Source organism: Prionailurus bengalensis, chromosome D1 (assembly GCF_016509475.1).
Source record: "Prionailurus bengalensis isolate Pbe53 chromosome D1, Fcat_Pben_1.1_paternal_pri, whole genome shotgun sequence".
Lineage (NCBI taxonomy): Eukaryota > Metazoa > Chordata > Mammalia > Carnivora > Felidae > Prionailurus > Prionailurus bengalensis.
In genome coordinates, this window is record NC_057346.1 from 22,641,375 (window position 1) to 22,653,351 (window position 11,977).

The following is an 11,977-nucleotide window of genomic DNA, read 5'->3' on the forward strand; positions in this document are numbered from 1 at the left end:
TAAAACTATCTAGTGATTTTTTTTCAGTTATTGTCCTTTTCAGTTCTGAAATTTCCATCTGATTCTTTTTTATAGTTTCAGTTTCTATGTTGAGATTCTGTATCTGTTCGTTCATATGACACTATTTTCCTTCAGATTCTTGAACATATCTCTAATAGCTGCTTACTGCTTTTGTTCACTGAGTCCAATGCCTGGTACATCTTGGGGTCAGTAACCTTTTTTTTCTTTGCTATGGGTCACATTTTAATTTCTGTGTCTATTAATTTCTTATATAGTGGACATAGTGAATGATGCATTGTAGAGATTCTGGATTCTGTTCCTCTGAAGTGTGTCGACTTGTGTTCTACTAGGTAGTTATCTTAGGTTGACTTGTACTCCAAACTCTATCTCCTTTGAGGTATACAGCAGCACAAATCTCTGCTCAGTTCTTTTAGCTTCCAGCTGCTATTGTTGTCAGACCTCCTGAAGTCAGTGATCAGCCAAGAATTTGGTCACAGTTTATACACATTTTGAGGCTTATCTGTGGCTTCTTCCTTTCCAGAATTTCCCTAATTTTACAGCTGCTTTGCCAGCCCTAATCTTGGTTCTCTGAATCTTCAAACCAGTAAACTGTGGGGTTGTGCCCTCCCTGTGTTATGTGGATGAAGAAGTGCCCTTAGGTAGAAAGCCACAGACTTGTAAATCTCACCCATTGCTGTTCCTATCTTTTTAGGGGTGACTTCCCTCCGGTTCCTTTCTTTTTTATTTTTATGTGTATTTATTTTGAGAGTGTTCACATGAGTGAGAGTGGGGGAGGGGCAGAGAAAGAGGGAGAGAGAGAGAATCCCAAGCAGGCTCTGCACTGTCAGCACAGATCCTGATACGGGGCTCAGTCTCACAAACTGTGAGATCATGACCTGAGCCAATCAAGAGTCAGACACTTACCCAACTAAGCCACCAAGGTACCCCTCTTCAGTTCCTTTCAAGGAACTTTTAAATAGTTCTTTCTTATTTTTTACCCAGTTTATAATTTGCAGGCATGAGCATGACATCCAACTTGTATATTCTTATCTAAAGGAGGGGTAGTTCAACCAAACTATTCCACTATTAATGGAAGCCAGAACTTCCCTTCTTTTAAATTTTAACATATTTGAACTTATTTCCTCAAAATACATAGCTAATAGGTTTAGCTATATTTTATAGAATAGATTTAGCTGATATTTATCCCCTTCCCTCAAAAAAAAGGTGTCAACTGTGTTAGTAGGATTTCATTTTCATTCTTGCCCTCAGTAGACCATATTTCAATTGAGAATTCATTTGTAATTTTAGTTCAGGTTTGGGGGGTCTTTAGTTTTGAATGCCAGTTTATCAAGGGATAGTACTATGTATCTAAAATAATTCTCACTCAGAAATTTGAAAAGGAGTGTGAAAGAGTCTCGATACCACTGCCGTTTATTTTAGCTTGTGGCAAGATTCTCCAGTTTGTCTTGCTTAGGATCCTGCAATTTTAACAATTTTGTATGGTTGTTTTCAAGATTAAAAGAGAAAGCATAAACAAAACTGCTTCTCATGGCACAGAGTATATATTCTGTAAATGCTATTCCCACCCTCTTCACACTGATGATTGTCTTCATGGAAATACATACACAACATCAGTGCCCAACTCATTCATTTGGTTCTTAAATAGGATATATTTAAATCCATAGGTGAAAATACTAAATTAACCACAGCTTATATTTCTCTATTAACATACAAAAATGTTGAATGTGTTGTCAATATGGATATTCCCATAAAAAAAAAGTATGAATGTAACCATCACTGAGTTTTAGCCAATGGAAATACATGCCAAGAAACATGTTGTTTTGTTTTGTTTTAAGAAATTTGAAGTTCCATTGTCTTCCAGGCAACAGTTATTGCCAACAAAGAGTCTGTTACCAATATGTTTTTGGGAGAGCGTTCATGGTGTGTGTGTGTGTGTTTAATTTTTAATTTCACAAACAGTAAAATTTGTTTCTTGATGTACTATTCCAAGAGTTCTTAAGCATGAAATCTAAAGCCCTGTACATAAAAGAAAAAAAAAATGATAAATTGGATTTTACCAAAACTAAAGGCTTTTGCTCTGCAAAAGACATTGTTAAGACCACCCAGCTGACTGAAAACTATAGAAAGCTTATGAAAGAAATTGAAGAAGACACACACACACACACACACACACACACACACAAAGGAAAAATATTCCATGCTCATGGATTGGAAGGACAAATATCGTTAAAATGTCGATACTACCCAAAGCAATCTACATATTCACCACAATCTGTATCAAAATAACACCAGCATTCTTCACAGAGCTAGAACAAACAATCCTAAAATTTGTATGGAGCCAGAAAAGACCCTGAATAGCCAAAGCAATCCTGAAAAAGAAAACCAAAGCTGGAGGCATCACAATCCTGGACTTCAAGATGTATTACAAAGCTGTAATCATCAAGATGGTATGTTACTGGCACAAGAACAGACACTCAGATCAATGGAACAGAATAGAGAACCCAGAAATGGACCCACAAACGTATGGCCAACTAATCTTTGATAAAGCAGGAAAGAATATTCAATGGAATAAAGACAGTCTTTTCAGCTAATAGTGCTGGGAAAAGTGGATGACGACATGCAGAAAAATGAACCTGAACCACTTTCTTCCACCATACACAAAAATAAACTCAAAATGGATGAAAGACCTAAACATAAGACAGGAAATTCTAGAGGAGAAAGCAGACAAAAACCTCTTAATCCTTAGCTGCAGCAACTTCTTACTCAACACCTCTCTGGAGGCAAGGGAAACCAAAGCAAAAATGAACTATTGGGACCTCATCAAAATAAAATTTTTTGCACAGCGAAGGAAACAATCAACAAAACTAAAAGGCAACCGGCAGAATGGGAGAAGATATTTGCAAGTGACATATCAGATAAAGGGTTAGTATCCAAAATCTATAAAGAACTTATCAAACTAAACACCCAAAAAACAAACAATCCAGTGAAGAAATGGGCAAAAGACATGAACAGATACTTCTCCAAAGAAGACATCCAGATGGCTAACAGACAAAAAATGCTCAATATCACTCATCATCAGGGAAATGCGAATTAAAACCATAATGAGATACCACCTCACACCAATCAGAATGGCTAAAATAAACAACTCAGTCAACAATAGATGTTGGCAAGGATGCGGAGAAAGAGTATCCCTTTCGCACTGCTGGTGGGAATGCAAACTGGTGCAGCTACTCTGGAAAACAGTATGGAGGTTCCTCAAAAAATTAAAAATAGAACTACCCTACAAATTGCACTACCAGGTATTTATCCAAAGGACACAGGTGTGCTGTTTCAAAGGGGTACTCCAATGTTTATAGCAGTGCTATCAACAATAGCCAAAGTATGGAAAGAGCCCAAATGTCCATTGACGGATGAATGGATAAAGAAGATGTAGTATATATATACGATAGAGTATTACTCGGCAATCAAAAAGAATGAAATCTTGCCATTTGCAACTACGTGGATGGAACTAGAGGGTATTATGCTAAACGAAATTAGTCAATCAGAGAAAGACAAATATATGACTTTACTCATATGAGGACTTTAAGATATAAAACAGATGAACATAAGGGAAGGGAAGCAAAAATAATATAAAAACAAGGAGGGGGACAAAACATGAGAGACTCTTAAATACAGAGAACAAATTGAGGGTTGCTGGAGGGGTTGTGGGTGGGGGATGGGCTAAATGGGTAAGGTGCATTAAGGAAGACACTTAGGATGAGCACTGGGTGTTATATATAGGGGATGGATCACGGGAATCTACTCCTGAAATCATTATTGAACTATATGCTAACAAACTTGGATGTAAAATTTAAAAAAAAAAAAAAAAAAGACCACTCAGCTGATCTCAGGAGTTTTAAACAGAGGTTTGGGGGAGCAGTGGCTGAAAGGAGATGGGCTTGTGTAGGAAGAGAGGATTGATTTTGGTCTTGAAAGAACCATTCTGGCTAATATTTATAGTGTAGTGGAAACAACTCAAATTGACATCATACAGATTTGGTTTCGAAATCTGGCCCTGGCTCACTGTAGCTCTGTAACCATGGCAAGTTTGGAACAACATGAAATATGAATAAATTCTGTGTGTTTGTACACTAAGGATGATGCTATTTTTTTTGTCTACCTTTCTGGGCTCTTTTCTGAGGATCAGATGAAACCATGTATGTGAAAACACACTGAAGAATATAACACTAATACAGATAGGTGAGGGACTATTAATAGTTATTTCCACTTGCCCCTCTATGCTGATATGATCCCGTAACATTGTGTGAGAAAAATATTTAAGCAGTATGACCTACTACATATTTATATAGCAAATAAATTTTTAAAAAGAGTCATTTTATTGTTAAAATCAAGAGTAGACTCTTGAATACTGAAAATTCTCCAGAGCCAAAGAAGGTGAGTTTTAGACATCCTGACAAGTAGACAGGGGTGGGGTTCCTATTGAGATGGAAAGGTAGGGGGTTCAGAGAAGGTTCCACAGTGTTGTTTAAGCTACTTTGCATTTCTCTTTGTGGTCTCTGCCCTGGGGGACCCTCCACTTTGAGGAAGGTGGAGTGATTTAAAATGCATCCACTTTAAGCTCCGGCTGACCCTGCAACTGGCTAATGGGAAAAGAAGTCTGTCGCCAGCCTATATTCTTCACCATACGGAATTTATTGAGAAAGAAAAGAATGTTGAGAGATGGGGTAAGGGAAGGCAGATGACAGAGAAGAATGGCTTATAGGGCATGGATAGGAGAGGAAAGGTGAGGGATTTGAACATCCTGTCTGACACTCAGGCGGAGACAGATGTGGTTAGTTATAGACTGGGGGAGAAACAATATAACTTGAGCCCAGTAGGGTAATGGAGAATTTTTGCTGCCTGAGTCAGAGCGGGAAGCAAGGGCACAGGCTTCTAGATCTTGTTGCAGAAAGATTGATTCCGACAGCATATAATTTGCATTCTGGTTCCATGGGAGAAGAGGTTCATTGATGGGCACATATTCTCACAACCCTGAACCATGAATTGGAGTTTTCCACCTGAAAGAAGTAGAGATAGACTATAGTGAGCAGAAGGCTTCCCTCTCCCACCTTAGCCTTCATCCATGGTCCCCAGTGTCCCCATACAGGCACGACCAAGGTCTCCAGCTTGTATATTCTTCCACCCCTTCTCTTTCCATCCGCCTTTTCTGGGCCCTTCCCCATATCTGTTGCGCACTGCCTCTATTGAGGGACTAGACAAACCACAAGGGAAATCAGACAGTGTGGTTCACGGGAAATCAGGCAGTTTTGGTGATGAGGAGTGAGTATAAGAGTAGAGAGGTATGAGAATATACTAAGATAGTTCTGGCAACCTATGAACACTGACTGAAAGACAATTCTTTATTCACTTATTCAATATTCACTAAATGCCTTCCATGAACTAAACATTGTGCTAAGTGCTAGGAACATATAGCCATGAACAAGACAGACATAGTCCCGAGCTTATGGTCAATGTGTCAACATCTCAAAGTGCAACTCACACATTTCTTTAATACAAAGAGATAGACAGTCTCCCTGTCTCCTTTTAAGACATCATAGGCTTGCTCTATGGAGGGCCTCTACCTCTCCATCAGTAGCTGGAATGCTGCTCTTAATTCTTGAAAGGATAAGGTTCTCCTGAATCTCCAAGTTTCTGGGGAATCACAACTTGACCCCTCCTCAGACTCCCACCACTGCAACTACTCCCAAGAGTACTCAGGTTAGTGGATGTGTTTCCCTGGCAAAGATTGTATCATGAAGTCCCCACATACCTTCAAAGATCTTCTTTAACATGCACTGCTGGGAATTCTGAGTGGAGCAGACTCCCTCTCCACGAAGACATTTTCCTTGATCATTCATATATGAGCATGTGTGGCAATTTAATATCGGGCCTGCCAATTTAAGATAAGCCTAATGAAATTCCCTGGTGGTCCAGGTGTATAGCTATGAGTCACAAGGGGTGGGATGATGGGTAGCAAGGAGCCTGGATACCACACATTTCATTGCTTGGCTCTCACTGAGCATCTGAGGGCCCTGCGTCTGATAGAGCATAGTCTCTGTTCTGTACCTGAGGAAATGCTTTCATTCTTACTGCTTCATCTATGATTTTCATTGCTGAAGAATCCCAGACTGCTCCGTATATTACTGATGTTTGCTCCATACCCCCACTGGCTTCCTGGATATTTAGTTAGATGCCCTTCTGCCACATCTGACTCCATAGGAGCAAAGTAGAACTTTTGTCACTTGACTGGCTCCCCTTTGTACTCCCCTGTCATGCTCTTACCCATACGGGACAAATGGAGTAAAAACTGATTAATAAGCTATGTTAGAATACTGTAATGTTACAAACTCTGTAAAGGGTGATCAGTCTCCAATTTCAAACTGACCTTCAACAATGTCAATTTGTCACAAAGGGCATTCTTTTTGAAATGCTTCCGTTTTGCCTCTTTTGCTATCTCCATTCCCAATTCCCTAGTTGAGGAAGCACAAAGAAATCGGAAAGATGTGGGCTGAAGAGTCAGGCTGACCCAAGTTTGAATCCAAGGATTGCTCCTCTCTAGCGATGTGATGTTAGCCTTACTTCTTAGAAGATTTGGAATACTACTACTTATGCAATGGGAGGAAATATGAAGTACTTATATTTGGTAATATCTTGAGACATCAAACTCTGGGTCTTGTTTTCCTTCCTTGGACAACCCTTTTTTAGTAAGAGCTAAAACATTGCAGTTTTACTGGGAACTTACTTGTGGATCTAATAGACAAAAGTGTGCTCATGCTTTATTGTCCATGTTCAAACAAAACAGAGCCACCTAGCCAGGGCTAGATATCCACTTACAGAGTTTGCAAAGCATTCTAACATAGTTTGTTGGGGCAGATTCAGCATGAAGCTCATGGAGCCTAGTCTTCCACGAGCCCCTTCCAAGGGAGTGTATTCATAGTTTCTTATGTAGAATAAAGATGGGGGGACTGCTGGCATTTTGTATTTGTGTGTGTGTGTGTGTGTGTGTGTGTGTGTGTGTGTGTGTTTTAAAGAGGGCCCTCAAAACTGCTTAGCTCTCAGGGCCCCACAAAACCTGTATCCTGCCTCCTGGTATTATTATCAAGAGACGTAAAGAGCGTCTTTGAGAGAGCTCTTCGTGAAGTGTTTGTGAATTAGTCTCTCTTCCATACAATCTCCTTAAAGTTGGCTTTCTTGATGTTCTGCCTAGGTCACACCTGAAGTCAAGGACTAGTACCCATCCAGATGTGCCTCACCTGAAAAGGGGTCTCACCTGAAAGTGTGCTTGAAGGTGGAATGCCTGAAGGCTGTTCACCCGGTGGCTTTTCACCTGAAGCTTGTTCACCTGAAGCTTGTTCACCTGAAGCTTGTTCACCTGAAGCTTGTTCACCGGAAGCCTGTTCACCTGAAGGCTTCTCACTCAAAACTTGTTCACCTGAAGGCTTTTCAGCTGAAACCTGTTCACCTGAAGGCTTTTCAGCCAAAACTTGTTCACCTGAAGGCTTTTCACTGGAAGACTGTTCACCAGAAGTCTGTTCACCAGAAGTCTGTTCACCTGAAGGCTTTTCACCAGAAGTCTGTTCACCTGAAGGCTTTTCACCAGAAGTCTGTTCACCTGAAGGTTGTTCACCAGAAGTGTGCTCCCCTGTGGTGTGTTCACCTGACATGTGTTCACCCGCAGCATGCTCACCTGAAGTGTGCTCACCTGAAGCGTGCTCACCTGAAGCGTGTTCAACTGAAGCGTGCCCACCTGAGGTGTGCTCACTTAAACTGCTCTCGTCTGAAGAAGTCTCATACAAAGCCTCACCATCTGAAGGGTTTCCAAGTGAAAAGTACCCACCTGGAAATTGCTGAACGGAAGCTTGATGATCCATAGAACGAGGAGGTTCATCAGGCTGACCTGATGCTCCTGGGGTGAAGGAACAGAAGAGAGAGTGAAGGTGAGAAAGAATGTCTGGGATAAAGACTGCTTTTCGTATGCAGTAAGGCTAATGTTGTGGGATTCCCGGGTTTCCTGTGGGCCAGATCAGGCACCTGAAGATATTACAGATGTTGGGGGAGCTCAGTGAATTACCCAAGAGACCATGAAGGTCAGAGGCGTTAGTAATGAAACACACAGAGACAAACCCTGGCATTTAAAGGAAGAATTTTAAGATCTGCATTGTTAAGAAATGCACAGGGGGGCCCACTTGCCCATGTACCAAAAGCACCTAAAGGGAAAATAACGTGCTCCCCCTGACAAAGCCAGCATTTGGAAATCAAAGTACCATCATCACTCACATAACCAGAAGTCCACCCCAGCCCTCCCTCCCGTGTCTCTGTGGGTGAAAGGCAAGAAGGATGAAGATATGAAAGGGAAAGAGAAGCTAAGTAGTTCTGGCTGGAATTTAACGTGGAAGGTTTTAACCTTGACAGGATAAATTTTAAATTAGAGATGACAAATATCTAAGGAACCCACAAAAATTATGAGACAGGATTTAAGACACTTTTATTTGGCAAATTCAGGTTCTTGCTCACACTCAGTCACCAATCCATGTGGGTTGGAGACTCAAAGTTGCCATCAATTATTGAGGTAAGGGACACCTGGGGGGCTCAGTTGGTTGGGCATCCGACTTCAGCTCAGGTCATGATCTCACACTCTGTGAGTTTGAGCCCTGTGTTGGGCTCTGTGCTAACAGCTCAGAGCCTGGAATCTGCTTCAGATTCTGTCCCCCTTTTTCTCTGCCCTCCCCCGCTCATGCTCTGTGTCTCTCTCTCTCTCCTTGAAAAATAAACATTAAAAAATTATTAAGATAAAAACATTCTTTGCTTATTTATTTCTGAATTGATATTCCTTGTGACATATACCATTTATATCCACTTCACTTCATGTAGTTGTCACGAGTCTTCAATAAGATAAATTGTGAAGTTCCTAGTTTATTCCTTAGGTGCTCAACTTATTTTTCTCTCCTTCCCACTTTACACTGGGACTTAACAAAACTCTTAACTGGTCATTCTCTTCTGGCCAATTTCTTCTATCTTTAATCCATTTCACCAAATGACTATCAGACAAACATTCTTTAAGCATGACTTTCATTTTGTTGGAATGTAGCACCAAACAATTTGATTATTACTCTTTGACTAGACTGAGTAACCCAGAGGAGAGTAGGTAGGCTACTGAGTTATTAATCCCAGCCAAAAGCTGAGAGGAATTACAAGATCTTTTGAGGCTAAGGTAGCCTAAGTCTCTAAAATACCCTTATCTCTGCAAGAGTTCTGCAATTATATATATATATATATATATATATATATATATATATATATTCTGGGTGATTTGTAGTCCTTATAATCAATGACTTTCTGAAAGACTAGGAATAGAATACATTGATAAAGCAATTATTTGTTAAGGCTTTTGGGAGGTTTTTATTTTTATTTTTTAATTTTTTTTAATGTTTATTTTTGAGGAGAGACAGAGAGCAAGCAGGGGAGGGGCAGAGAGAGAGGGAGACACAGAATCCAAAGCAGGCTCTAGGCTCCACACTGTCAGCCCAGAGCCTGACGTGGGGCTTAAACCCACAAACCGTGAGGTCATGACCTGAGTCAAAGTCACACTTAACCAACTGAGCCACCCAGGCGCCCCTTGGGAGGCTTTTATTTTTAAAAGTTGTTACTGAAATATCTGCTTTGCTGATTCTTCAAAATTTAAAAAAAATTTTTTAAAAATATTTTTTAGAGAGGGAGAGCACAAGTCAGGGGAGAGGAGCAGAGGGAGAGAGAGAATCTTAAGCCGTCTGCATGCTCAGCATGGAGCCCGACATGTAGGACTCAATCCCATAACCCTGGGATCCTGACCTGAGCTGAAATCAAGAGTCAGGCACTCAACCGATTTAGCCATGCAGGCACCCCTTATTCTTCAATATATTCTTCAAACTATTCTTCAATAGTTAACAGAAGTTTTAGTACAGAGATTTCTGATACAGAAAGGTTGAAAAAGCACACTAATTTCTTAGTCATTCTTATAGTTGATGACTTAACTGTTTCACCACGTGGCTGGCATTTCTGAGTCAATTTTTGAAAGTCTAAGAAAGTAAAAACCAAAATTCTTTGAGAACCAACATTACATTTGTCATTTAATTGACACCTCAGAGCTCACGGCCCCTCTCTTCTCCTCTAGGAGGAATGAGGGAGCATAGCCCTTCATGAATGAGGATCCTGAAAGAGGAAATACAATTGGATAGATAGAACATGGCTATGAAGGAGAGGCTCGTAAGGTCTCTGGCCCATAACTATGCTCTGAGATGGATTTCTAGGTACATCACATTCCCGTCTCCTTGTATCTTTCCTTGCTACATCAACTACATAAGGATCCCTTGCACTCAGTTAATTGGGACAAACCTTCAATGGACTTCCACAGAACCCCTAGACTTATCTTCTCATCTCACAGAGCAACAGGTTCAAATGGTGAGTGGTTGAAAGAAGTAGGAATGAGACTGTGCCAAGCCAGTGGGCTTCTCTGGTGGTAAAGCCATAACTAGGAGGAATCAATGGACTCAGGAGCTCTCAGAGTTGAACTCGTTTAGCTCTTCCTGATTCTGAGTCAGATTGGTTTGGGTAACTTTCTTCTTCAAGGGCTAAAAGACCTTAAAGAGGCCTCCTAGAGCCAATATAAGGGACTCACCTCTGGCAGATCCAACGAGACAAAGACTCATTAGTAAGAGAAACTTCATCTGGATTTTGGGGAAGACGGGACCCTGGTGTGGGGTACCCAAGAGCTGTGAAGTAAACCTGTGAGCAGAAGCTCCCAATGCTAGGTTACAGCTTCTGGGAATTCTAGAATCTCAGAGACCACCCATGTTGCCTCACAATGGGTTTGAGCTTTGAGGTTCTCCTGTATGCTGCTCAGGCAGGAAGGCCCTCTAACAACCCACGGCAAATTGTGCCAATGAAGACTAATTTGCCATGTATCAGGTGGTGTCTTGGGGCTCAATCTCTCTGCCCTATCTTTTTTTTTAAAACATCTTATTACCAAAATAACATACTCTCTTTGAAATAAAATTTAGAAGTTATTTACTCTCTTTCAAAAGTGTTCTTGACAATGAATTGTGATCGGCTGATTATTATCTATTTGGCTCTTTAAATCAGCCTTTTTTGGCTCTGTAGGCTGACCTCTATTGACTCGATCACCTGAATGCTAGCTGGGTTTGGCTGCAGACTAGATTTAGCCTTTGGAAGATTGGAGGGGGAAATGCACACACACACACACACACACACACACACACACAGATTGAGATTGAAATATTTCTTCTTTTCCTGCCACAGTTTTGACACTGGTTGGATCTTGACATGGCAAAGCTTCTACAGCTCCTGCTCTTCACGAGGCAGTGGTAACATGTTGGTTTTGGCAAATACATGATATGGGCACAAATAGAGATTGACAAGGGATCATTGAGAGCTGTGCCTTGAGCTGTAATTTCTGTCAAGGGGGTAGAAGATGGATGCAATGAGGCCTCCACCTGGTATATTGGGGATTGGGTGGCAGAGATCCCCTGGCCCTCACCTCCTACTTCTTCCCTACCTTCCTCCCTTGTAGCACTTTGTTACATGTACTCCTGGATGCTGGACCCAGAATAGATGTATTTGTCACTCATAATTATGTGTTTAATATATGTCTCCTCCATTTGACTCTAAACTCCTTGAAAGCAGGGTCCTTGTCTTGATCACTGTAGTATCCCCACTACCTAGCAGCAGGTTTGCCACAGAATACATACTTAATAAATGCTTCCTGAATGAAGGAATGGATGAATTGTCTTTCTAGACAAGCTGTTCCTCCCTCTTCATCCTACGTCCATCCCAAGCCCTACCCATAGCCAACTTCTAGCTCTTCTCTGAATATGCAATGCTCTCTGCCTTTTCCTAGTGCTCCTCCCCACTTTTCCTGAAA

The 11,977-nt window shown here is 41.0% G+C and overlaps 1 protein-coding gene across 2 annotated transcripts; it reads right to left on the reverse strand.

The window, feature by feature from the left end:
• Nucleotides 1-4,692: 4,692 nt before the first annotated feature.
• ACRV1 (acrosomal vesicle protein 1) lies at nucleotides 4,693-10,857 on the reverse strand. Of its 2 annotated transcripts, XM_043579746.1 has the most exons (5): nucleotides 10,715-10,857; nucleotides 7,673-7,966; nucleotides 7,331-7,642; nucleotides 5,831-5,950; nucleotides 4,693-5,078 (listed from the first exon to the last, which is right to left on the reverse strand). In XM_043579746.1, exons 1-5 carry the CDS (start codon nucleotides 10,761-10,763, stop codon nucleotides 4,954-4,956), a joined length of 900 nt encoding a protein of 299 aa, XP_043435681.1. In that variant the 5' UTR covers nucleotides 10,764-10,857; the 3' UTR covers nucleotides 4,693-4,953. The 2 variants fall into 2 exon arrangements, with proteins under 2 accessions (XP_043435681.1, XP_043435680.1); XM_043579745.1 differs by having other exon boundaries at nucleotides 7,331-7,966.
• Nucleotides 10,858-11,977: the final 1,120 nt, after the last annotated feature.